This window comes from Artibeus jamaicensis, unplaced genomic scaffold (assembly GCF_021234435.1).
Source record: "Artibeus jamaicensis isolate MK-2021 breed Jamaican fruit bat unplaced genomic scaffold, CSHL_Jam_final scaffold_3151, whole genome shotgun sequence".
NCBI classification, from domain to species: Eukaryota; Metazoa; Chordata; class Mammalia; order Chiroptera; family Phyllostomidae; genus Artibeus; species Artibeus jamaicensis.
The window spans coordinates 5099801-5126903 of record NW_026522037.1 but is presented as its reverse complement, the minus strand read 5'-3'; the positions used below and the strand labels follow the sequence as shown (position 1 = coordinate 5126903).

The following is a 27103-nucleotide window of genomic DNA, read 5'->3' as shown; positions in this document are numbered from 1 at the left end:
GGGCTAAGCACTTGCCTAAGCATGGTCAGGATTCAAACCCCAGGCTGTGTGAGCCCAGAGCTGGGGTGTCTTCACCTCTCCCCGTGCTGCATTATAGAACAAAGGCAAAAACAAGCCGGTCCCTGGAATGACAGCCGCAGTGCGAGTGATAGACGGTTGCTGCAGCCAGGACCTGCCACGGTCCTGGACCTGCGGGCTGCAGGCTGCAATCGGTGCCTTCCAAGCGCTTCCACATGTAATCCCCACTCCCCTTGGGTAGTCGGTCTTTTATTTTTTTAAGATTTTATTTATTTATTTTTAGAGAGAGGGAGAGAAACATCAATTGGTTGCCTCTCGCACCCCCCCACTTGGGGACCTGGCCCGCAACCTGGGCATAAGCCCTGACCAGGAATTGAACTGGCAACCTTTCAGTTTTCGGGATGATGCCCAGCCAACTGAGCCACATGGCAGTGGGGGCTAGTCAGTCTTTTTATCCCCATTTTAAAAGTGAAGAACATTGGAAGTTGGGAGAGAAATCTGCCCAAAGGCATGCGGTGCTTGCATGAGGAGGTTGAGCCTGGCAAACCCACACTTTGGGGGTTGAAAAACCAGGTGCACAGGGTCCATCCGGACCCTGGACTGTTACTCAGTGCTACAGAGAACTGAGCTGCCAAGCCCCGAACAGACATGGAAGAAACTTAAGTGCATATTGCTGAATGAAAGGAGCCCATCCGATAAGGCTGCACACAACATGATTTCTAGTGTATGGCGTTCTGGAAGAGCCAGGACTATGGCACAGTGAGAGCTGTGGCTGGGGGAGAGGGCTGGGCAGAGCAAGCACGGAGGCTGTTTAGGGCAGTGGAACCGCCCCGTGGGATGCTATAACGGTGGGTTCATGTCATCGTGCCTCTGTCCAAACCCACAGGATGGGCAACACCAAGAGCAAACCCTAATGCTGGCTGTGGACTCTGGGTTATTATGATGTCAGTCTCGGTTGGTCCACTGTAACCAAGGCCCCACCCTGGGGGTAGGGGGCGGACGTGTGGAAAATCTGTACCTTCCACTTCATTTTGCTGTAAACCTAAAACTGCCCCAAACAATGGCCTATTTTTAAAAAAGCAAACCGGTACACAGTGTACTTGGTGTCTGAGCCAGCCCCAGCCCGACCCCCTGACCCTCTTCCCACACCTCGAGCAGTGGAGTCCGGGGGTGGGAGGGGGAAGGGGACGTGGCTCTGCAGATGATGGGGGCTTCCCTGGCTGGGTGGTCTGCAGGCTGTTCTTTTCCAGTTCTTCCAGGCCTGCTATCAGGTGTGGTTTGAAACGCTCCCCGTTTTGTGGGGGGAGCCAGAGAGAGGCAGTGGCTGCAGCCAGCTGACCAGGGAGGCCATGGGGATGGCAGGCACACCAGCAGGAGGGGGGGCTCTGCAAGGGGGTGGGCCGATCCTCCCACTTGGGGAGAAGGACAGAGGAGGTGAGGGCGGCGATAACCACATTCTTTGGTCCCCATTTCCTGGGACAGCGTGTGCTCAGGCTAGCCTCGCCCCTGCCAGGCCATTGCAAAATTCAAGCTCAGTTAAATCAATGTCCTTTGGAAAAGTACATTTTGCTCAGGAGCCAAGAAAAACTGAAGACTTGGCAGCCAGCACACTGGAGTCGAGAGCCAGGCGTGAGTCACCAAGGGGGAGGGAGGAGGGCCAGGCAGGCCGGGCCCTCGCGTGGGCCCGGGCCCCCCACCGGGGCTGTGTGCGTGCCGTGGGCAGACCCTCAGATGGCTTCCTCGGGGCTCAGACCCCCCCCCCCCGACTGTTTAGAAACCTTCTGTTCCAAAGGAGCTGCGGGTAGCGTGAATCGCTGGAAAAAGCAGAATGTCTTACTGACGTCCATCGTTGATTTAGAGATGGCTTTTCTTGAAGATCAGTCTTTGGTAGACAATAAGGCCAGAAGCCCCCAGATTTAGGGGCGCCTGGGTGTCATGGGAAGAGCCCAGGATGGGACTCACAGATACTTCTCACTCTTGACGTTAGGAGATTTTGTGCAGCTTCCTGGACCTCCATTTTTCTGCCTTAAAAATGGGCCCGAATCAGCCTTGAGAGTGTCCGGGAAGCATGTGACTGCTGTTCCCATTCCCACGTCCTGGGCAGACAGACGTTGCTAACCCACGCCGAGTCCGTTGTCCGTCAGCCTTACAGACCCAATCTGAGCCACAGTTCTTTTATAAAGATTTTGTTTATTTACTCTCAGAGAGGGGGGAAGGGAGGGACAAAGAGAGGGAGAGAAACATCAGTGTGTGAGAGCTGGGGTCCTGGTCCACAACCCAGGCACGTGCCCAGACTAGGAATCAAACCGGCGACCTTTCAGTCTGCAGGCTGGCGCTCAGTCTACTGAGCCACACGAGCCAGGGTGTGTTTTTTCTCACGTGCACCTAGAGTAGTGCTCGGTCCACAGGAGACACTCAGTGATGACAGAAAGAGCGGATGGGCTGGTGAAGGAGAGGCAGAGGGCACAGCGCCTGCAAAGGCCCAGCGCTGGGACCGAAGGGGCCTTTCTGGAACAGGGCGTTGTAGGGGCCGTGGAGTAGGTGGAGCTCAGACAGGGTGGCCGACCCAACCCAGGTCTCCCAAAGACCCCGACTGTCTCGGCTCTTTCTTTACAGCACCTCAAAAACATTGAGATGTGCCCTCGTGAAAACGGCTACCAGCTCCCCTCTCACCCAGGCCCACAAGGAGAACACTTTCCCCATCCCTTTTGCATGGGCTTATCTGAAAAGTCTCACCCTTGAATTTGTGGGCCAGACCTCACTTTCTAAAGCAATGTGCTGCCACGTGCTGCGGGAGTGACCTTGAGCTCCGGCAGCCTTGCCCCTGAGTGGAAGGTGTCACTCTGCCCCAGACACCCTTCCGCCCTTTCCTCCAGCCTCGTTTCTGCCTGTCTTTCTGGGCTCAAGGTCTCGGCCTCCGAGTCACCATCTCTACACAGTCTCTTCTAGCCTGCGTTTCCTTTTCCGTGGAACTGCAGATGAACCCCGTATTTGTACCTTGGATGACTGAGGAGACAAGGGGACAGCTTGAGTGAAGAGGCTGGCTCAGTAAATACTCTCCTTCCCTTCCGTGCCACCACATTACTCTCCAGCTCTTTCTCTGCTACACGTTCCTTGCCCTGCAACCCTCTTCAGACCTAACCCTGTCCCACTGGCCAAGCCAGAACTCGGCCTTGACCTTTCAGAGCACCTGGGGATGTTGTGCAAAAGGTGGGTCTCACAGCACAGAGTAAACTTGAACTTGACGGGCAAGTGCTGGTGGAGGTCCACGGACACTCGTGTGCCCCCGGAAGGTGACCCCTTCCCCCAGGAAACGTGGCCTCGCTGCCTTCCTCCCTCGTATGTAGAAGTCTGTGAGTCATTCCAGAACTCTCCTCATATATTTAAAAACGCCGGCACCAGCGGCTCCTTCCGTTCAAAGCCGTCGAAGGCCGTGCCCTGGTGGGGAGCCGTGGGCGTCAAAATCCAATCCCCGGAATAGCTCCTGCCGCTCAGCGTTTAAATGTCGTCTGTATTTTTATCCGATGATGGGTCACTTCTGAGCCCCGCCTCCCCGCCCCCATCTTCTGCCCCTCTAAGAATACATTTCCATTTATAGCATCTGCACTCGGGATGTTGTCCCTGGTGTGGGGCCGGCAGGCGGCCGTGGCCTGTTTCCAGTGATTTGGAAACACTCCGGGGCCCTTGCTGTCCCCCGGCCCCGCTCTCCTTGTGGCCTTGACAGCAGGATGCCTGACTCCCAGCCAAACTCAGGCCCCAGCAGACGGCGTGCCTTTCTGATTTCTGGGACAGCCTGAGCTCACGGCGCTGTTGGAAGTGGGGAGACAACCGGGGGCAAGGGGACCCCCGCCCAGCTGTGCTCTGCAGGGCCTCAGGGTGGCACCACGCTGCAGTGTGGGACCCCTCCTCCTTCCCTTGGTGTCGCACCAGGCCGGACATCGGCCCAGGAGGGCAGCCGTGAGCACAGCCAGCCAGTAGCCTGGGGCCGGCCTGGATCTCTGGTGGGGAGGCTGCAGAGGGTCGGTGTGAGGGGCAGCCTCCTGGTGGAGCCGGCCAGCGTTCCAGTCCTGATTCTGCCTCTTGCTGGCTGTGTGAGGTCAGGCAAATGGCTCCGCCCACCTCTCTGAGTCTGGTTTTCCACCTTTGGTGCAGGCGCCTCATGGGTGGCTGGGAGGATTCAGTGGGATAGGTCGTGTGTGTAAGGAGTGCTTGGGCTGTGGGGTAGGAGCCCAGGAGATGCCAGTCCCCCTTTCTGTCCCTCTGTTAACACACGTGGGTACAAGTTGAAAGTTGGGGGAAATCGGTTTGCAGTTGGAAATAAGTCCACAGCCCACACCGTCACAGTTCTAGCAGTGGCGTCTTCTCAGCTGTGCTTTTACCCAACGCAGTTCCTGCCTTCCTGCCCCACTGGGTGGAGTTCATTCCACTGCGGGGCCCTGGGATTGAGGAACTCGACACGTGTGTACACCCATGAATCCATCATCACAACCAAGGCAGCGGGCATGCGCACCACCTCCCAGACCTTCCTCGGGCTCCGCCCTCCCTCCGTCTCCAGGCAACCGGTGCTCTGCTGTCCCTCTAGCTGAGTCTGTACTTTCCAGAGTAGTAAATCCATATAGACGGACTCACACCATCCGGACCCTGGTTTGTCTCTCCAACAGGACTACTTTGAATCCGTTGTATGGCTGCGCCGCAGTCTGTCTGTCCATTTGCCTGTTGATGAACACGTGCGTTGCTTCCAGTTTGTGGCTGTTGCCAATGAAGCTTCGGTGAATTTTCATACACACGTGTTTGTTTGGGAATGGACTCTCACTTCTCCTGGGGGACTGCCTAGGGCTGGACTGGCTGCACCATATGATAGGTACACGTTTAACTTTTGAACAAACTGCCAAACCCTCGTCCCCAGAGCTGGGGCAACGTCCCTGCCCACCAGCAGGGTCTGAGAGTTCCCGTTGCCGATCCTCACCGCCCCGCGGCGTGATCCGTCTTCCTGATTTTGGTCCTTCTCATAGATAGAGAGGAGGACCTCTCTGTGGCTTTAATTTACGTTTCCCCAGCAATTTTGATGTTAGCATTATTTCACGGGGAAATGTCTATTCAGATCTTTTGCGCGGTTTTTAATGGGTCATATGTTTTCTTATTGCTGAGTTGTGAGCGTTCTTTATGCTGCATATAAATTCTTTATCAGACGTGAGGCTGGCATATATTTTTTCAGTCTGTGGCTTATCTTTTCATTCTTTTAATAGCACCTTTTGAAGAGCAGAAGTTTTTCATTTTGATGAAGGCTTACTTATCTATCAATTTTTTAAATGGCTCCTGCTTTTAGTGTCTTATCAAAAAAAAGGTTTTTGCCCAACCTAAGATCACAAAAATTTTCTTGGAGATTTATAGCAGGTCTTGAAGTCGAATCCAACTTTGTTCTTTTTAAGAATTCTTTTGGCTCTTCGAAGCCCTCTGCATGTCCGTGTGAAACTTAGCATCAACTCGTCACTTTCTACAAAGATGCTCGCTAGGATTTTGTCTGGAATTGAGTTGAATCTGCAGATCAGTTTGGGCAGAAATGCCATTGTAACAGCGTTGAGTCTCCTGATTCATTAACACTGTATATTTCTCCATTCATTTTGGTCTTTTAAAATTTCCCTCATCCGTGTTCAGAACTTTCCAGATTTGGGTCTCCTGCTTCTTTTGTCAAATTTATCCCTAAATATTTAAAAGGTTTCATGTGTCTCTAAGGATCATAGAAGCCACCATTTGTGTTAGCTTTTGGTTATAGCTTCTATTGTTCTTTCTGAAGATACTAGCAAGGATGCCAATTTATTTTTATCCACCCCCCACCCCCCGCTACCCACACACACATAAAATTGAACAGAACTCTGTGTTCCGCAGCTTGCTTTTTTCTCTTTCTGGATAGAGACCTTCCTCCTTCCCCTTGACAGCTGTGTCACCCATCACCCTCCACTTTATGGGTGGTCTGTGACCTGTGGACTGGGTGGACGTTTGGGTGGTCTCTAGTCATTGGCTGTTACAGCTGGTGCATGGTGAATAGCCCTGTGCGTATGTCATTTGGTGTCTTCACCCGGAATTTACTGAATGCCATGAATGGGCCAGCCCTGCACGACCCACAGGAGTCCGAGGACCAAACCTGACCCAGCCCAGCCCAGCTGGAGGGGAAGACCCTGCGGCCAGCTCTGGGCTGTGCCAGGGAGGTGGGCGAGGCTGCCTCGGGAGCGGCCTTCTAGAAGGTCAATGTCAGATTTATTCCTCCTCCTGTTTGGCTAGATTTGGTGGCTTTTGTGGGAAGGAGGGGAGGGGAGAGGGTATGCTGAAGGGGCAGAGGTCACAGGTGAAGGTGATTGGAGCTGGGAGGCCACCCCACAGAGGGAAACCTCCACCTGGGCCCCGAGATGTGGGGAGAGAACCCTCAGTGATGGGCTGGAGGGAGAACACTGTGCATGTATGTTGTACGTTTGGCGGTGTGTGCACAGCAGGTCACCACCCAAATCTGTAGGTGCAGGAGGGCATCCCCAGCCTAGGCAGGCCAGCGCGCAGTGGGTGGACGTGAACGCCCTGGGGCCAGCCTGCGGGAGCTGGCTGCATCTTGGGCAAGCGAAGGGGGCACATACCTCACGTAAGCCAAGCTGGGGCTGCTATCGTGGTTACTAAAGTTACTCCCTCCGAGCTCTGGATGGACAGCCTTCTCTCTCCTTCCTTCTAACAGAGGGAGGAGCCGTGTGAGCTGTTTGAATGTCAAGGGCAGGATGGGGGAGGGGAGTGAGGGTAAAGCTAGGCCTCCTCAGGACTGGTGCCCGCAGGGCCCAGCTCTGGTGGGCTCTCCAGCAGGCACACACGCGTGCACACACACCCATGCCCCTGTGGTTCCCAGGATGGTGGAGGAAGTGAGCAAGTGAACAAACAAGCACCCCTTTCACCTAACTCCCTGGCACTTGGCTCCGAGGCTTTGACAGGCTGGGCTGACCAGGCCAAAGTGCCAACGAAAACCCTCGCTGGCTATTTTGGGGACGCATGACCCACCACTTCCAATGACTTGCTCCTAAATGGCGTCTGATTTCATGAAACCTTGGAAACAGTGACATCACAGGCGCTCGCCCGGGCGCCGCCCACATAGGGCGGACCACAGAGCGATGGGAGAAGCATCCACAGGAGCCCGGAGAAGTGTGGTCCCCAGCAGCAGACGTTAAAATAGCCAAGCTGAGGCATTCTGCTATGAAAAGACATGACAGAAGAGCCCCATTAGTCAGACGTTTCCAGTGGCAGTTCCCCTCTGTTTATTTTAGGTGAGGTTTCACCGCCTCCCTCGCCCTGTGGGCCAGCTGGGGTCCCCACTGCGAAATTTCTGTTAAGTGAATGCTTGTTGACTTCTGATGCTGATGTATGTTTCACCTCAGAAATGCGTTGTGTCCTAAAGAATAGCAAGGTTAGAGGCCCGGGTTCGGCACCTTTTTGGTCACACGAAGTGATGTTTGTATTTCCTGTATCACTAGAGTAAGTCACAAGCCCAGGTCGACTTTATTTGCTCCCTGTTGGGGCCTTTGTCCAGTTTTGCTTTGTTTTTTTTTTTTTCCAAGTAAACTCTGCCTTCTCGGGCACAGAGCAGAAAGGGAGAGGGCGGGAGTGCTGAGTCCAGATTCTTGGTCTCCGTGAGGGGCGGTTGAGGCTGGAGCCCCGACTTCTCCCAGTGGGAGCCGATGCCTCGGTGAGAATGTAGGCTCCGTGGAAAACGAGCTTCCCACGTGGGAAGTTCTGTTCTGGGTGCAACAGAGTCTCCCTGCTTCAGTGCTATGGCCCATAATCTTTTGTTGTGGGGTCTGTGTATCTTAGGATGATTATTAGCACCCCTGGCCTCTACCTGCCAGGTGCCAGCAGCACCCCCAGGGTGACAGCCAGAAACGTCCCCAGACATTGCTAGATGTCCCCGATGGGACAAAATCGCCCCTGCCTGAGAACCACTGGCAATGCCTTTTCGAGAACATGAGAGGGAACAAGGATTTTGCCAGCTTTTCACCGGCTTGTTTTTGTCTTAAACACTCCGAGATGAGTTGCGCCTTGACCTGGGCCAGTCACCCCTCTTCTCGGGGCTTCCGCTCTGTTCTCTGCAGAGTGAGTGGGCACCCCGATCTCCGAGTCCCTTCCAGACCGGGCAATGCAGAGCGTTGAAATCAGGAGGCCCCGTAGGGTCTCTGTGTTCGGATTCTGGGCCAGCAGTCAATGAACCTCTAGCCCACCTTGCCCCAGACCCTGGTCCTGTTCTCCTGGCAAAGTGAATTTCAAAATATCCACAAAAGTAGAAGAGCCCCGGGGACCTGTCCTCAAGCTTCCCCAACTGCCCATTTCATCCTCACCCTGCCAGGCGCCTTGTCTCTGTGCAGTTTGCTCACGGACTCATTCATTCCCTTCGGTTCCCCAAGGGCCTGGAGTGGGCAGGGCCAGGTAGCAGAGAGACCAGGTCCTGCCCTTGAAAAACTCGGGGTCCGGTGGGAGGTCCAAGGACGGGCGTTTATTATTTGACAGCCATCAAAAGTCCATCGTTTAGCTTTCTCTGTTTGAGGCCCAAGCCATTCCAGGTCTTTAAACCTTTCTTCCCAAGAAGTATTTTCCACCCAAGTGGCCCTGGTTTGTCCCCGCATTGTTGGGGACAGCAGCAAGAACGCAAGTTAGGGCTGGATTCCCATCCTTGCAGCTGCCCTTGGTAGGTGCTCGAGCTTAGCTGAATCACCTGGCTCTCTGAGCCTTCTGTCCAAAATGGGTTCACAATCCCTGCCTCGTGGGTTGGCCGCGAAAACGGGACGAGCACGTGCTGGTTGGGGCCTAGCGTGGGCCTGGCATAGGCTAGGTGCTCACTTAGTAAGCATCCCTCCCCCCTCCCCGTTCTGCTTGTCCTTTCTCCCACATTCATGTGACAGTGAGTGGTCACAGCTCATCTCCATACCGCATCCCCGCAGCGAGGGGCTGGCTGATGGGAGCCCAGGAGGACGGCTCACTTCCTGGTCTGTCACATGCCTGGGTTCTCACCGTCTTCCCTGTGGCCCATTTTCTCAGTGACGTTCACTGCTGACTCACCGGCTTGTGGTCAGCTCTGAACCCCGGGTCCGTTTCAGCTCTCCATTTACCCTGCGACCGCTCCCCAGCTTGGATTTTGTGGCGTGGGAATGGGATTATGGTTAGAGAATGTTCTGAACAGGGACCCAAAGGCATGAGGGCAGGGGCTGTGTCTGCCTTGACCGCTTTCGTTTTCCCAACATCAAGGGCACTGCCAATAGGTGCTTAGTGGAAATCTGTTGGAGGGGTGAACGTGTTTTGAACTGGTCCCTGTCTTCCAGGAGATTCCACGTGCTATGGGGCAGCATCTTCAGAAAAAGAGATAAAACCTTGAGACTTCAATTGACCAATAACAGCTTTAAACTGATTTCTACGAATACAGGTGGTGGAAGGACCACAGCCTACACACTTGGACTTGGGATTGAATCCCAGCTTTGCTAATCACAGACTTGACGCCTTGGAGCAAGCTGCTTACGCTAAACTTTGTCTTCTCTCTGAGCAAATGGGTTATCGGCGTCTCCCAGGATTATTGTGACCATTAAATTCAAGGACGTGTGGGAAGCAGCCTAGCAAGGGCTGGCAGTGACCTTGGTTTTGTGCCGTTCTGCAGCATCTGCCTCCTTGGCTTGCCGTTGCCTCCTGTAGTCTGGTCTAAGTCTAACCTCCTCTCTTAGACCCGTGTTCACCAGGCTCCCGCCCCTTCCTACCCCCAGCCAAGACTCACTCTCCTGAACACCAAGGAGACTCGACAAACGTTAGTTAAGCCAGCCCTTCAAATTCAGAGGCCTATAGGGACGGGCAGTATCGAAAAGAGGAGGCCGGATGGGATTCTTTACATGGTATCTCACTCTGAAAATATTCTTGAAAACTTCCATTAAATTAAAACACGTTTAACTTTTCATTTTGATATAATGGTTAGACTTTCCAAAACATTGGCAGACATATTACCGAAACCTCCCCTGTGCCCTTTGCCCAGTTTCCTGAAATGTTAGCATCTGATATAACCAGATACCACGCTCAAAGCCAAGGAAACGGCACTCTGTACAAACTAATCCTCAGATCTAACGCAGATCCCATCAGTTGTCCCACTGCTGTCCGCTTTGTGATTCGGGAGATCCCGCGGGACTTGGGTGTGGCGTCTCTTCCACCGCCTCCGATCTCGGATGGTCCCTTAGTCTTCGCTGGCCTTCCCGACCTGGGTCGTTTGGACGAGTGCTGGCCGGGCATTTTGAAACACGACCCTCCGTGAGTGTGGATTTCCTGGCTCTTTTCCCGTGATTCTCCCGAGGGTGTGCATTTGGAGTGACGGCTCGGCAGGAGTGATGCATACCTTCCTCAGTGTGTCCCATCAGAAGGCACATGACGTGTCTCCTCCCAGTGACAGTCACTCGGTCACCCTGATGTCTGCTGAGTTTCTCCCCTGTACACTCACACTTTTTCCTTTTGTAGTGAGCAAGGATTTGGTGGGGGGGGTGCTTCGAAGGAATGGAGATGCCCAGTTTCTCATCAAATGCCTGATTTTACTCATTTCTTTTTATCCGTATAGATTGTGGGCTCCCTGTGTTAGCCAGCGGGGTTATGGTTATGGTCTCTTACCGTGATGACTGAGTGGTGTTCACATTGGCCTTTCTCTGGCCCGTGGGGGCCCCTCTAAGTGGCTTCTCATCCTTTTGATAGGTCCCCATCCTGTTTTGGACGCCTTCTTGCTTTCTGACATATCATCATGCTCCAAGTTCATCTTGTATTTTCCCTGCCTGCCCTAGAATTAGCCATTTCTCCAAAATGCTGATTTCTTTGAGTAAAGAAGGATATTTAGAAGCGAAGATGTCAGCGCCAGATGGGTCTGTGATCTGTCTGTCACTCCGGACCCTCTCTGTGGAGCGAGCTGGGAAGTATGAGTGCTGTGGTGTGTATACACCCACAGGGATATTTCTGTACCTCGTGTGTTGAAAACCGTGAATTCACAGGGATTGTTCCATCTCCACGCTAATTCCCCAGGGTTTATTCTGCTTTTCTCTCAGTCCCTGCCCCAACAGTGAGGTACCTGGCTCTCATCACCCTCACTGTATTCACTTACTTAATCTGCCCCCCCACCCCTGTATGTAACTCCTCCTCCCTCCTCACCCTTACCTGGTTCTGATGCTGTCCTCCTGGCCACCCCCGCCTTGTCACCCTGGGCAGCCTTTGACCTCCCCTAAAACTTCCACTGTTGAAATGATGGTCCCTGTACTGTTTCAACTGCGAGGCCCAGTTTTGGTCTGTGGGCCCAGGATGGTGACTGGTATTAACTGGACCAGGAAGTGGCTCGTGGGCCCCTCCCCGGCTCCCAGGGACAGCTCCCTCCATTCCCAGCCTGGTACCACGTGCAAGGGAGCAAAGCCTCCATCACACCGGATCCGCCCTTCTCTCGTTCCTGCTTTTGCTATTCTTATTGTCTGGGCTGCTCTTTGCCTGCACCCACCTTCCTCCTATCCTCCTGCTCTGCTCAGACGCCACCTCTTACAAGAAGCTTCCCGGATTTCCCCAGGTGCCTCCAGCTGACCCCGTGGGGGAACCTACTCCCCACCACTCCCACCCCAACCTCACCTTTTCTTTTCTTTCCATTTTCTTTGTCTCTGCTGCTAACCCACAGGCACACAGGGCTGATTTTATCTCCATGTCCTAGTGCCTAAAAGAGCGCCCAGCAGGTAGTCGGTGCTGGTAAATGTTACTCAAACTAGCATCCATAAGAGTAGCAGCGGTACTCAGGCAGTACCTGGGCGCCAGGCTTGTTCAAAGTGCCTCACGTGCTCCAGTTCTCCGGGCACTCACCCCCATCTTCGAGATGCGTACAACTGTCGCCCCGTTTTACAGACGGTGGGACTGAGGCCCAAGGGGGTTGAGTAAGCGACGTGCGCCAGGTCACACAGTGACCGAGTCACCTTTGAGCCCAGGCAGGCTGACCCTGCAGTACCTGCTCTTATCTCTCCTACGCCTATTGCATGAAAGGGGTCGGCATTTTCAGGATAAGGGAGGTGACTAGATATGGGTGGCTGAGTCACATGGTTATACCCCTCCCGCCTCCCCGCCATTGCGCTCCCAGCCCCAGTTTCTGGTGCCCTCCGGGGCCCAAGTACCTGGCTGAGCATGTAGGAGAGAAGGTAGTACCTTTTTACTGGGCAGCCTGTGGGAACTGCCTGGCCCCTGAGGTCTCAGGAAGCTAGCACAGTTGCGATTAAAGTGAGCACACGAGAGTCAAGTATCCGAGCCTACGCAAGACGTCCAGATCACTGCAGTGGGTTAGTGGGCCGCTAGCCCGTTACCCAGCAGGCCCAGGGCAGTGGCTCTTTACCAAGCCAGGCTCTAGCCAGAGAGCCTGGGAACCTTGTGTATGGACTTAGGGCCCCATTGGTGGAACTCTGCATGGGAGAGCTGGCTGCTCGGGGCCAAGGGCAGCGGTGGGAGCCAAGTGCACGAGGAGCTTTCCCTGCGAACACTCCACGGCAGGTCTGCCAGACGCTTGTCCCTTCCTCCTCTCAGTAGCCTGGCAGGTCTGGGAGGAGTAGCCCTGTTTGTTTATAGACAGGGAAACTGAGGCACAGAGAGGTGGCATTATTTGCCTAAAGTCACACGGTGAGGAAGAAAACTGGCCAAGATTTGGACCCATGGAGTCTCTCTGAGTCCCCAACCCCAAGTCCTTCCGCCACACCCCATGACCCATGCCTGCTCTGTTGGGACCCCTGTGAAAGAGAGGCATCCGTTCGGTGCCGGGAGCGGAGCCCACGTCACACAGAGCCATAGCCATCACAACCTGATACTGAGAGGGTGGCCCTGGCAGTGTTTTGGGTCAGCCTCGTGCCTTGGAGTCGAGAAGAGTCTGTAAGAGGCAGGCTGCAGGGACCGGACGGTGAGGCGGAGAGGTGACACCCTGGCACTCAGGAAAGTCTGATTTCCCCCGCTCTCTTCACTGTCGGAGAAGCCCCACGCTCCCTCAGGGGGCTCAGTGTGTTCCACAAACACCTGTTGAGGGCCCACTGTGCGCCAGGCCTGTGCTGGGGTCCGGGGGTGTGGCAGGGGGGACAGAACCTCACCAGGTCCCTGCCCTCAGGGGGGCGACCTTCTGATGGGGAAAAACCAGCCAAGAAACCAGACCAGATGGGGGTCCAGGGCCTCTCAGGTGCTGATAAGAGTCATGAGCCAGCTCGACAAGGGTAAGGGCAGTGTGGGTGTGGGGGACCCATCAGAGGGGGTGTCCCACAGGCCTCTTGGAGGAGCTGGTTCTGGGAAGAGGCGTGACGTGCTGAGCCACATGGCTCACCGGCCGCCCCGTGTCCCCTGCTGCCCAAGGCCAGCCCTTCGTGGCCACCTCACCCCTGCCCCCTTTGCTCTCTGCAGGTTTGACATCTACAGGAAGGTGCCCAAGGACCTCACGCAGCCGACGTACACCGGGGCCATTAGTGAGTAGCCCCGTCTTGCCCCCGCCCCTCCCCACCCCCAGCCCCGGGCCCCCTCCCCCTGCAGAACTGCTGGGCCGGGGCTGAACGGAGAGACAGGAAGTGGGGAGAGATGACGGGCGTCTCGCCAGGCCCCTGGTCCAAGGCATCAGGCAGCGCCTGGTTCTGGAGGGAGAACCAGACCTCACGCAGAGTGGCCGCCCTGGGGGGTGACGCGGGGGGTCAGGGGCCTGATGCGGGGGGTCAGGAAGAGCCTGACCTTTTAAATTGTTTGCACTTTGGACATAAGCATGTTTCTCACCATTCAAAAAACTAAAAACCTCACTCCGATTTGGGGTTTGAAATACTCTTCAATGAAAGGACAGGGCTCCTTGGAGAAATGGCTGGTTTCCGGGGGCTGGGCAGGAAGGAGACAAAACACGCCTGCGGCTCCTTGTGTGCCAGAGGGCACGGAAGAGCCCGGAAGAGCCCGGAAGAGCCCGGAGGGAAGAAAAAAGATGGGGTGTGTCAGGGGGACGCGGGAACCTGCCTGGGCAGCAGCGCCCAGAGGCCAAGGCTGGGCAGTTTGAGCGTCAGAATAGATGTCGGCAGCATCCGCTCGCCGCCCAGAGAATGAGGGAAAGGCCCGTGAGTCCACACTGATCTAAGTAAACGGGGAAGAAGGGCGGAATCTGCCTCATGGAAGAATTCCAGACAATGCAGAAGAATGCGTCCCTGCCCAGGAGTGAGCGCCTAGTTCTCTTCTTTTGAAGTGTGGGCTGGCCTCCGTGACTCGATTTTTAAGAGATGCGATGGGAAAGGAACACAGTCCCGTGACTGCGGACACGCCTGGAACAGCACCTTCACTGAGGGGTGAAGGTGAGCACCAGCCAGTGAGTTGCCATAGGATGATGTCACAGCCTCCTGCTGGTACGCGACCTTCCCCCAGAACCAGCAGCCAGTTGGTCTCATCACGAGGACACGTCAGATAGCTCCAGAGAGGGGGACTTCCTACAGGACCCTCATGAGGACCAGGGGGAGGCCGGGGAGCTGGCACGGATTCGAAACCGAGGACACGCGGAGGCTGAGTGTGCTGTGTGAGGCCCTGGACCGGTTCCCAGCACAAGCAGAGGTCACCGGTGGGGAAACTGGTGACCTAAGCCTGTCACTTGTGTAGTAATAGTACTGGACCATGTCATTGTTTCCCTGTGACAAACCTGCCAGATGTTAACAGAAGGGGAAGCTGGGAGCCGGGTGTGTGGGAACTTTCTGTACCATCTTTGTATCCAGTATTACTCCACATTAAAAAGTTAATTTGGGGAAATCAAAATAAACAAAAGTACTGTGCAAGCGGGAGTGATTGGCCCTCGTTTTCCAGAGGAGAGATGGGCTTAGCCTCGTGTGTCACAGTTTGCAAAAGATAGAGTCAGACTGGGACTCAGTGGGCCTCTCCAGTGTGTGGTGTGGAGGGGGACCTCCCCTGGGGTCAGGCACTTGGGTTGGAGTCCGCTGTGGCCTCCCAGGGCAGGCTGTCACCAGGGGTAGCGATGGTCTCAGAGGCCCCGCACCCTGGCTGGCCCTGCCCAGCTCTCCCCATCTCCAGCTCAGCTCACTGAAGCTGTGTCTACCTTCTGGACCAGGGCAGGCTCTGGAGTCCGGCAGGACTGGGTCCCTGCTCCCACTTAGCAGCTGGGCGACCTTGGGCTGGTTGCTTGCCCTCTCTGAGTCTCAGTTTCCTGATCTGGGCATTAAAGGACATCACGCCTGTCAAGTGCGGGGCACGTGCCTGGTTGACACTCCTCTGCTTAGCACCGTTCTCCTGGAGCCCGTAGCCCATGGAGGTCTGTGACCGCAGGAGATGTGACGCTTGGCGCCTTGGTCCCCACAGAAAGGCTATTCGGGGGACGTGGGAGGAAAGGGGCTCGTTTGTCTACCTGTTCAGCTGTTTTGTGAACCCGCACCCAAAACTTCACCCCGGGCCTGTCCCCTTCCTACTCCAGCCGACAGCTCCGACCACTTCTCTGTCTGCAGTCTCACCCGAGTGGGCGTGTTTAGCTCGCAGGTGTGCATCCTTCTAGAATTTTTTAAACATATCGTCAGGCTTGGATACGCGTGTATTGCTGTTCCCAGCACAGACGCACGCAGGCTGTGTTCACTGTCTTCCCAGCCCTTCTTTCAGCGGGTTGGTCCGGGACACCTCACACCAGCACACAACTGGCCGCGACACTCCTTCCAGCTGTGTCCTGTCACGTTATCTGGGTGACCCGCTGTTGATGTAAGCAGCCCGCAGAGGGTGGACATTGCTGATTCCATTTTTTAAGTGTTTTTTTTTTAAAGATTTTGTTTATTTATTTTAGAGAGCGGAGAAGAGGGAGAAAGGGAGAGAAACATCAATGCATTGTTGCCTCTTGTGTGCCCCGCACCGGGGACCTGGCCCACAACCCAGGCATGTGCCCTGACTGGGAATCAGACCGGCCACTCCGTGATTCTCAGGCTGACACTCAGTCCACTGAGCCACACCAGCTAGGGCTGAATTCATTTTATTCTTATCACACACATCCTTGTCCGTATCTCTTTGTGTCCTTGTAGGGTTATTTCTGTAAGGTACCTCTCCTGGACGAGGGGTCACTGGGTCACAGGGCCCGTGTGCTGTACGTTAGCAGGTGCCCTGCATGGCCCTCCCAGACACTGCGTGTTCTGCGGTCCCGGTCACAGCGTGCCTGGCAGCCAACTCCCTTACACAGGAGGGAAGGCGTGAGGCCTGGGAAGCGAGCCCTGTGCTGCCATTTAGTGAGCAAGTATTTATTAACCAGGCAAGGCCCCGTGGCAAAACTGGGGCCACGGTGATGAATGGGCTTCAATCTTTGTTCCAGAGGAGCGCGCGCCACGGCGGACACAGAAGCATCTCCCTGCCCTGTGATAAGCACTGTTAACAACTGAAGAAGCCAGCGAGGGCCCTGGAGACCCAGGTTGGGTTTGGATTTGGCCTCCTCCCCTGAAACGGCCCCGTGGCCTTGGACGAGTTCACTGACTCCACGGAGCCGTGGGTCTTAGACCCCTCGCCCCTTTGCTGGCTGCACCGGGTTGCCCACTCGTCTGCATCGTCCCGGGGCCCTGAGTCAGTCTCGGAGGAAGTCTGGAGTCAGAGAGCCTCAGCCTCTTACCCGAATGTGGATTGAAAAACCCTCGTCCATCTTCAGTTATCCGACGGCCTTTCTGGCCGAAATACCTCCAACCTGGCCTTCGAGTTTTTCAGTCACTTATTCAGCGAAGATTTATTTTACATCTCCTCTGAGCGGGATACCGTGCCGGACCCTGAGGCCACGGCGATGCTGGGACAGTCTGTGTCCTCCCAGTCTGGGGACAGGGTGAGGGGGGCAGACATGGAGCTGGAGTGGTCAGGGCTGTTGGACACGTGGGTTCCAGCCACGCAGGCCTGGGGCTCATGGTGTCCACTGGGCGGGTTGGCCAGGCTCCCTCAGAGCCTTGAATGAAGCACACAGGTTTCAGAGAGAGGCCTTGCTGGCCCTCTGTCCACCTCCGATCTGGACAGAGGGAGAACTTAGGGGCCCGTTGTGCAGGCTGGAGTGTTCGCCTCCCGGGACATCAGTCCACTAAGAGACACAGCCACAGGCAGCCATTGGATGTGGCAGGTGTTCCAGCAGAGGCTGGGAGCACGGAGGAAGCGGGAGCCAGCTCCTCTTCTGGGGACGGGGTGAGCTTCCCCGCCGAAGGGACATTGGAGCAGGGCCTCTCCTGGAAGTGTGAGGAGGAGTTTGCCACACAGAGGGTGACGGCAGAGGAGGAGGGACAATGGGAAAGCCAGTCTGGGCAGAGGGACCGAAATGGGACGCACGGTTTGGGACCAGCATGTGGCTCAGCGTGGCTGGGTGGTGGGACGTTGGGGGCGTGTTAGGAGACAGGCCTGGAGGTGAGCGGAGGCCCGGACTCCGGGACGCTGGCTGTGTCCTGCGCCACTACAGGGCCACACGCCCCAGCATTGGCAACAGCCAGGCAGCCAAGCTCCCAACACACGCAGGGGCCAGCCCCGGAGCCTGGTCCCCCTCTCTGCGTCTCCAACTGGGGCCATTCCTCAGGTCCACAGAGAACGGTCCCTCCCCTTGAAGCACAGAGCTCGCAGTCCTCAATTTCCTACATTTGATAGGGACACGGGCGCACTGTGGGTGGCACCGTGGGGGGTGGTGATACATAGAGCAGGCGCAGCCCAGGAAGCAGGGAGGCAGGAGGGCTCTGTATTTGACTCTGTGTGAACCTGCTCTTTTGGAAGAGGGCTGGGCTGGCCTGGGACTCTCTGCCTGTTAGGGGGCTGGGCGCACCCTGGAGGGTCGGGCTCCCTTTCTGGAAGCAGGGCTGCTTCTCACTGAGACCAACAGTAGGAAGGGGGTTTGGGGGCTGTGTAAGGGGAGCCTCTCCCCCTCTCTCTAAGCAGCTTTCCCCTGAGGGCAGAAGGCGGGGAGGCCCGGGGAGAGCCCAGCTGCCCCGGTCAGTGCCCTCTGCCCTTACTGTGCATCTCTCTGTTTCTTGCAGTCTCTATCTGCTGCTGCCTCTTCATCCTCTTCCTCTTCCTCTCAGAGCTCACCGGATTCATCACCACAGAAGTGTAAGTTACCCCCCACCTCCCCCAGTGCATTCCAGAGCTTTCCCGGAAGGGAAGGGGGAGTGGCTTTAAAACAGAGGGGAACCTCAGAGCCTCTCAACTCCCTTTCCGAGCCCGTGGCATTGCCGCCCTTCTGCTTCTTAAAAGGGTTTTAAAGTCAGAGCAGAAGCGAATGCTGCTTCATTACAGCTGAGGAGGAAGCTCGGGTTCCACGCTGTGGGAGGCCGCCTCTGTCCTCGTGTGCACAGAACGGTCCCCAAATACACAGAGCACATTTGCTGTTTTTGCCCCTCTGACTCATCCCGGGGTCATTCCAAGTCAAAGCTGGAAGAGTTCAGAGAATCAGCGCGACTTCCTAGCCGAGGGGCCACGCCCCCTGGGCTAAGCCCCCTGCCCTGTTCTCAGGCCCACGCTCCGTGAGGAATCAGTGTGGGCTTCCTGGCCGAGACTGACGCATTGTGAGTCCGTCCCCAATTCCTAGCACATCCTCTGGGCCGCGTGGAACCCAGATGCCAGTGGGATGATTTAGCCATGGCCTCCTCGGACGCCCCTCTGAGATGGAGTCGGGGCCTGGAGCTTGTTGCCTTGGCCGAGGCTGGAGGCTTCCGGGTCTCTTTGTTTCTGTGTTTGCAGCGGAGAAGGTCGTCAAGGGGTTGAGCCCTGGCCACTCGCGCTCCTGCTCAACACTGGAATTTTCTCTTTTACTCACGGAATTCCTTGGTTTTCTTGGCCTCCTCCTCAGCCACGAGGCACCAGGAAATTGAAAACACAGCTTGCTCAGTCCCCGATGGGCCTGGTCGCTGTAAGAGTGTCACTGCCTTTGACCCTCCCACAGCCCCAGGGCCAGTTGTCTCCTCCGTACAGGTGAGGAAATTGAGGCACAGACAGGCAGGCCACTTGCTTGAGGTCCATGCCATGCCATTAGGAGGTGGCACCTGGGGCCTACTGGTCTCGCCTCTTTTTAACCTGTTTCTGAATGTAGCTTCCTGCCCTCCGAGGTGTGACAGGATTGGCTTTCCCTGTCCCTCTGCTCCTGTGTTCAACCCCGATGGTACCCATGCCCAGGGGACCTCACAGAGTGATGGGAAACACACTGGATAAGGATTGGGAGACCCAGGGCCAGGTCTGCACTCACTTTCCTGTGTGACCTTGGGCAAGTTGCTGAACCTCTCTGGGCCTCTCAGCCTTGCTGGTGAAACAAGGGACGGTGGATCAGAGACACACTCCCTTCCAGGCCTGGGGAGGCTTAGCTGCTTCCAGAGATGTGACCTGCACCCCCACCCCCAACCATGCGGAGGTCAGAGAAAGGATTGTGCATCCCCCTCCACACCCAGCCCCTAATGGGGGGTGACCTGTCCGAGTCAAGTGTCTTCCCACCTGTGCACATTAGGACCATTCATGTCTAGGGGTCACCCCATCGTGGGTTGGAGGTGCAAGCAGGGAGAGCAGTAAGGGGCGTTACAAAGGACCTGTGTGCCAGGCACCTGCTGGCCCCTCCGGGCTGCCCCCTGTTCCCTGGGAGGAACATTGCAGGCCCCTCCTATTCTGAGCAAGATGAGAGGAGTACACATATGACGGTAGCAGAGAGGGGGCCCTGACCACCCCCCGCCCTGGGCACCCGGTGGGAGGCTTTACATGTCCCAGGCAAGGGCACCAGCAAGTGCAAAGGCCCAGAGGCAGGGTCCCCGGTGCCTGTGAAGTGCAGACGGAGAGCTGGTGCAGCGCGAGCCGGAGAGCTGGTGCAGCGCGAGCCGGGGAGGGGGCAGAGCAGGGAGCAGGCGGGGCTAAGTCAGGCCAGGCCCTGGACGCAGCTGCGTGTTAACCGGGATCGCCCTCAGCCCTGAGCCCCAGAAGCTGGGGCCAGGCCTGCCTTGTTCGCTGCCCTGTGGTTCCATGCTCAGAGGGGCTGAAAATGGCAGCAGGGGACTCTGGGACCTAGCAGCTCGTGGTAAGGCTCTGAATGAAGAGACCAAGCAGGCCACAGAAGGAGAAGGGGTGTGGTGTGCTGGGAGGCTCGCCCAAGACGGAGGCACACTTCGAGATACTGCCGGTCTGGGACCGGACCACCTAGGCGTCTTCTTCTGGCTGGTGGAGGTGGTCCTGACTTCCATTTGTGAAAACGCAACCCCCCGGGAAGTGCAAGTAAATGAGGAACCTACTGTAGCGTTTGATGCCAACAGATTTGTATCTCTTCTTGCACTTACTCACTGTGTATTCACTCCCCATCTAACACTACGGGGTGGGGAGGCCGCTCAGCACCTCCCAGGTGATAAGAGCCCCTGAATGCTTATTTCCTGGTCCCCTCCCTTGAGTTAAGCACAGGCCTCCCTCGCCTCCTGCTGACATCGGGAGGGTGGCTGAGCAACCTCATTTGTCAGCTCAGCGCACAGTGAGGTAGGGTGCTGAGGCCCCGGCCCCAGGCAGGAGAGTGCGGACGGACGTCAGAGCCTGCGTCTGGAGCAGGCGGGGCCTCGCCTGCAGGGGAAAGGCCACTCTAGCAAGCCTGGACAGGTCCTTCTGTGTACCCGAGACAGGGCTCTCCTTTCCCAACAGCACCACGTTCCCGCTACCCTGCCCCGTCCCCTCCCTGGGACTTCCTCTTCCTGGCCCCTGGGGGCATCCTGGCCCCTCCCACCAGGTCCCTGGAGGGGGAGAAAGAGGAGGGTGAGGGAAGAAATCAAAACAAGAGGCTATTCACGGAGGGTCCAGCCCTGGGCTAACACGCACTTTTCCATTCGCAGTGCGTGTGGCTGGAGGTCAGGGGGAGTGGGGACAAGAAGAGAGACCTGTTGGGGCCCCATTTACGGCATGCAGCGACCCTAGTGCCCCCTTGTCTGTGTGGCCACAGAATCACAGTACAGATGTTGCCCAGAGGGAGTGTGCACGGGTGAGAACTGAGGGCACCAGAGAGGTGCAGAGGGAGGGAGCTTGTGCCTTTGGTGTCCTTCCTGTCTCAGGAGCCTGTCTGCCCCCTGCGGAGCCCTGCTGGTTCGGGAAGGTCACAGTTCGTTTCCTTCTCGGAGCGGCTGGCCCACCCTGGCAGTTGTGTGACCGAAGTGGGTCAGTCTCCCGCCCGCCATGAGATTGTAACCTAAGGAAATGAGGTCACCGCTGGTTGGACCAACATGGCTCCAATGCGGGCCTGTGGTTAACGGTGACATAAGACGCTATTCTGACCCGGCCGGGTGGGAGAGAGGCCTGTTTGTCTGAGTGGTTGGACTCCAACCTGGGCCCTGGACAGGCCTTTCATTATGCTGGGGAAAGTGGCCCCACAGGGTGCTGGGAGGTGCTGGGGAGCAAACCGCACCTCCCCCCTGCCCTGCCCCACCCCACCCTTGGAGAACGTGGCCACAGAACATTGCAGCATTTGACTGCCCAGGTTCTGGCTGCTTTTATTATTAATGTGACGGGGATTTACGATGAGGAACCGTAGCCATTGGGGCTCTCCATTGATAATTGGTGTCGTGATACAACTCATTATAATTTCCTGTTCTGATTCGATAGTAGATGACCAGGTGCCGGCCCCCCCGCGCTGGCAGTTTACCCTGCTCAGCTCATTCGATCTTCGCAAAGGCCCTTGAAATGGATACTGCTATGAGTGTCCACCCCGCTTTACAGCTGGGGAAACGGAGGCAGCAGGAGGCTAAAACCACAATTCGGTTAGAGAGTTGTGGATCCAGAGTCAAACCCAAGTCTGTCTGATGCCCACGCATCACTCCAGCCTGTCATCCAGCTCTTTTCTACCCAAAGCACTTCCACTGCCCCGGGCCCCTGGGAGCCGCTGCTTCCTGGTCCGAATAGTTGACTGGAGGACTTGGGTGCCCCCTCCCCAGGTGAGGTGGCTGAGCAGGCAGTTGGGACTCCAGGGGGGCAGTGCCTACTGTGGGAACTTGGAGGTGACCTTGACCGGTGTCCTCACACGCTCCTCCAGCAGGTCCAGGGTAAGGAGGCCAGGGGCTTCACCAGGATGAGGAGGTGACCCGGATTGTGAGCCAGGGCTGGGTGGCAGCCACAGTTGTCACTGTGCTCTTGGGAAAGGAACAGCAAGACTGCTGAAGGCTTCTGAGCTGAGTGACAGGATCAGGCTTGTGCCTCAGAAAGCTCACCTCTCTCTCTCTCCATCTTTTCTTTTCTTTTTAAGATTTATTCATTTTTACAGAGGGGAAGGGAAAGAAAAGGAGAGGGAGAGAAACATCAATGTGCGGTTGCCTCTCACACCCGCCCCCCCACCCTGGGGACCTGGCCTGCAACCCAGGCATGTGCCCTGACTGGGAATCAAACCGGCAACCCTTTGCTTCACGGGCCGGCTCACTCCACTGAGCCACACCAGCCAGGGGGAAAGCTCACTTCTTGTGAGGAGGTGACCTTGGAGGCCAAGGCCCAGGTGGGGAGGCTGGGTGATGACCCAGGCAGAGGGTGACAGCCATGGAGCCGGGGTCGGTGCAGGATGGGGTGTCTGCAGAGGGCTGATCTGGGGGGCATTATTACCTACCAGGGAGTAATTGCATAACCTGCGTCCCTCCCCGCCCCTCCCACCGAGGCCCTTGCCTCGGGCCTCACTGATGTGTGTAAGTTTCCATTAAGTCCAGTTATTAAGCATGGAGGCCAGCGCCTTTGGGCAGGAATCCGAACTATTCAAGTGCTCTTCTAAAAGCAAATAAAAAATTGTTTTCCATGGATGTCATCAGACTCACGCCCCAGCTGACAATTTCAAGGCCCTCCGTTACATTCCACCTACACTCCCCTCACCGATACCTCCCCAGGCATCTCTCCTGCTCCCTACATGGTCTCGGCTCACCCCCCCACCCCTACGCCATCCGCCAGACTCCCCGACGCTGTCTGGCGTCGCCCACCCGGAATGCACCCCCAGCTCCTCCGCCAGTGCCGTTGACTGCCTCCCCCGTCTGTTCCGTCAGCAGAGATCGTGAGCCCCGGCTCCTGGCTGGCAGCGCCGAGCCCTCTTCTGCTGGGGATGGGGGGTCAGATGTCCACGGGGTGTGGCAGGCGGTGACAGAGGGAGGCTTATGGGGCTCACAGGGTGTGGCCCCCCGAGCACCTCCACAGCCTATGGATGTTTAGGCCGTGGGGGTGGGGCATCTGAAGAGCACCGGAAGATTATCAGAAAGACAGTGATACCTGGCCTGCAGATGGACTTGGAGGCCATGCCCTTTGGTTCTTCAATACTTCCCGTCCTGTCCAGTGTCTCTCAATGGAAGGAATGCCACCCTGGGCTCCAGGGGCTCTGGGTCTCAGGGTCAGGTCCTGCCTCTGCCTCTTCCTGCCTCTTCCTGCCTCTTGGCCAGTCGTTACCTGTCTTCCTCTGAGCCTGGCTTCGTCCTTGTGGAAAGAGGAAAGGAACCCCATTCAACACTGGCTTGTTCTGCGTGTTAAATGAGATACATGTGGAAGCCCCAGCATGGCATCTAAGTACCACCTGGGCGCCCAGAATGGGGCCGTGTCCTTTGATGAGTTATCAGCAGGGCCAGCTTTTATGATGGCCTTAGACTTGACCAGGGCTGTGCTCGGCGCCTTACCCTCGGGAGCACATTCAGTCCTCCCCGTGATGCTGTGCGCTGGACTCTCGGTAAACGCTGACATTAATGACAGGAACAGCAGTGGACATGCTTACTGTTAGCCAAGACTGTGCCACGTCTTTGATTGTCCCCGTCTTACAGATCTGGGGAAACTGAGGCTGAGGGGGGCAAAGCCCCTTGGACGAGGTCAGTTGGCCAGGAGGTGGCAGAGTCTAGCGCAGAGCCTGGGCTTCCCCCTGCTGTGACCCTGAGGGTCACGTGGGGGACATACGCCCCTGCCCGGCAGCCCATGGCTCCATCGCTGGTCTGGTCCTCACACAGCCCTGGGAGGCAGCCGGATCCTTAGCCCCTTATTTTCTTTCTCCCTCTTCTCCCTCCCATCCTTCTTATTCCTCCCCCCACCCTTTCCAGTGAGGTGTACGTAACAGATGGCGAGGTGCCCACATCTTAAAGACGAGACTTGACAGGTGTTCACCTGTGTGGACGTCACACCCGCATCGCCACCCCAAGACAGCACATCTCCTCCAGGAGGAAGGTTCTCTCTGCCCCTCCCTGTCAGTAACACCCTACCCCCACCCCGCCACATTCTGACTTCTGTTAGCATAGGTTAGTTTTGCCTATTGGAACTTTAAACTTCATTGAAAGCTTTCCCAGTTTTAAGTTGGAGGAACCAAGCCTCAGGCAGATGAAGCCACTGGGCCCAGGCCCCCCAGCCTCTCAGTGGCAAGGCCAGGCGGTGAGCCCTGTCTGTCACTGCCTGTCACTGTCGCACGCGTCTTATCATCACCCTTGCTGGTGACGGGACCAGGCCCACGGGGGTCTCCAAACAACAGTGAGTCCAAAAAAAGTGTTTATTTCAGTTCCAAAGGGGCGCTTAAAATCATGATTTAAAATCGGTTCGGCCCCAGGCAGGACGGTTAGCTGGCGCTAACCTTCGGAGTGACGCAAGGCTGTGAGTGGGCTCTCGGAGCCGGCCGGGGGTGGCAGGAAGCCAACAGCCCTGGAACATTGGCCTTGTACTCGGAAGGCGGCCGTATTGACCTCCCAGGCAGGCGGCCCAGGTGACCGTGTGGTTTACCCCACACAGCCTGGGGCTTTCAGGAAGGCGCCTGGGAGCGGCCAGGTCTAGGCTTACAGGACAGGACTGTCACCGAGCTCTGCAGGTGAGTGGCCTTCGCCACCCTCCCCTGTACCTCAGCCCCTTTGTCTGGCTGCGCTGGGGAGCCTGGGCCCCTGGCCTGGGCGAGGGCCCCTGGGGCCTCAAGAGTGAGCTCACCTCCGCGCGCCACACCTGGGACTCACTGTGCTCTGCAAGCTGAGGTCACCTGTAGCAGATTGCCAGGGGATGACATCATCCCACAATCCCTCAGTGATGCTCCAGGCCCCGCCTTTCAGGTGGGAGAGGTGAGGAGCTTCAAGGAAGAGTTTCACTGGGCAGGGAAGGGAAGCCGCGGGCTCTCCCTTGGTGACCATCGTGTTAATCACCGAGCAGTCTTGTTACTCAACACCCCTCCTGAGTTGCCATCTGAGGCCGGGGTAGACATTGGGCACTAAAGACTAAGGAGGAGCTTTGGCTGTGGTGCAGTCTGTCCTCCTCCAGTGCACCTGCCCCTGGTCCTGCTCAGTCCTCTCCCATGGGCTCCTGAGTTCTTCCTGTTTTTTGATGAGGGCCAACGGCAGCAGCCTGCCAAGCCCAGGCCCTTCTCTCCCCTCCCCACATGCTGGGGCCTCAGAGGGCCGGGGCCCCCTCGTGTTCTGCCTTGACCCTGGATGCTGAGGACAAGAAGGAGGGAGGCAGCCCTGGGCTGGAATGGCGGCTTAGCCATCTCCTGCTGTGTAACGTTGGGAGTGGGACTCAGCCTCTCTGAGCCTCAGTTTCCTGCCTTCAGAGTGGGCATCAGGACATTTCGCAGGGGCAGATCGGGCCGTTCCTGGCTGGATGGGCGGGAGGACCTGAAATCTGAAGGTTAAACCATGCAGGCCTCTGTTGTTTCTGGGGTTGTGACCCCACAAGGAAAGGAGCCCCGGGTATGTTGTTGAACCCTCCATTTCTTACCAAGCACCAGCCGTGTCACCCTAGGGGCTGGGGCACAGGGACAGGATCTCAGTAAAGTCAAAATGCCCTTGCCCCGGCCTGACTCATTCTTTCCCGAAGAAGCAGGCGTTAACCAGGCTCTGTGATTGTTTAGCGCTGCAGCTCTTTATGTGACATACAGCCCGTGCGGGGGACCCCAGGGGCCGCCTCGAGCTCTGCCCACAGCTGCCCACTGGGCTGGCCTTTAGGCTCCGCTGCCTCTCCCCGTGGGGAGCTTCCTGGGCACCAGGCTTCCGACACGGCTGCCCGGCGTTCACTCGCAGGCACCTCGAGCTCAGCAGGGCCGCACAGAACACGGTGCCTTTCCTCCCACCAATCGGTTCTCTTCCAGTGAGTGGTTCCAGGAAGACTCTGTGGCAGTCTGCTGGGTGTTTCCCTGGGCCCACCTTCAGGCCGTCCGTCCGCGAGTCCTGCCTGCTCTTGTACCCCTTTCCCTCCTCTCCATCCCCACCACACCCGGGCCAGGCCGCCATCCGTCACCTGTACCCTGCAGCAGCCTCTCGTCTGGACCCCCTAGTGCACAGTGGCCCCTCCGATCAGCCTTCCTGGCAGCAGACAGGGGGAGCCTAGTAAAGTGCAGCTGCCTCAGGTTCAAGTGCGAAAGTGTCAGCATGGGCTCGGGGTCCCCCTGACCTGGGCCCCACCCAGTCTACGACTGCTCCCCACTGCAGCCACAGCAACCTTCACTCAGTTCCCCAGTGAGCCCTGCCCTCACACTCCCAGGCCTCTGTCCCAAGCGCCCCCTCCCTTTTTGCCAGGACAGCCTCTTCACCCTCAGCCTCACCTGACACTCCCCCAAGGTCAGCCACCTGGTCCAGCCCAAGCAGGGCCCTGTGATCGTGGATGGTGGGTGCTGTGTCCCTGGGAGGCTTTGGAGGTCTGGGGGCTCCGTGAAAGCTGAGACCACGTGGGTCTGCTTCCTGTCACTCTGGTGCGGACAGGCTAGGTGCTCAGAGGGTTGGCTAAATACACGGGTGTTGCTCACAGATCACAGTGTGTCGCCGCCGTCCCTGATAGCAGGCTGTCAAGGTGTCCAGGGAGCCGCCTGCCCCCGAACTATGCCTCCCCCCAGAGACGTCCACGTGCCTGTCCCTGAAACCTGCGCCTGTGTGACTGTATATGAAAAAGAAAGTTTACCAGTGTAATGATGTCTGGAGTCATGAGATGGGAAGGTGGTCCTGGGTTACCCAGGTGGGCAGGGCGAACTCACAAGGGTTCTAAGAGGAAGGCAGGAGGAGAGAACGTGCCATGCGGCTGGCCGGGAAGGTGAAGGCAGGGGCTGTGAGCAGAGGTGGCTGCCAGAACCAAAGAAGGCAAGACAGGGGACTCTTCCCTGGAGACCCACTGTAGACGGCTGGCCTCCAAAGTG

At 57.0% G+C, this 27103-nt stretch overlaps 1 protein-coding gene across 1 annotated transcript in view; it reads left to right on the top strand.

The window, feature by feature from the left end:
* The window catches only part of ERGIC1 (endoplasmic reticulum-golgi intermediate compartment 1), a 77965-nt gene that overhangs the window by 25424 nt on the left and 25438 nt on the right, over positions 1-27103 (top strand). The window contains exons 2-3 of the mRNA XM_053656926.1: positions 13450-13511; positions 18036-18108. Of these exons, the coding sequence (XP_053512901.1) occupies positions 13450-13511; positions 18036-18108 (135 nt within the window). The remainder of the gene's footprint in view (positions 1-13449; positions 13512-18035; positions 18109-27103) is intronic.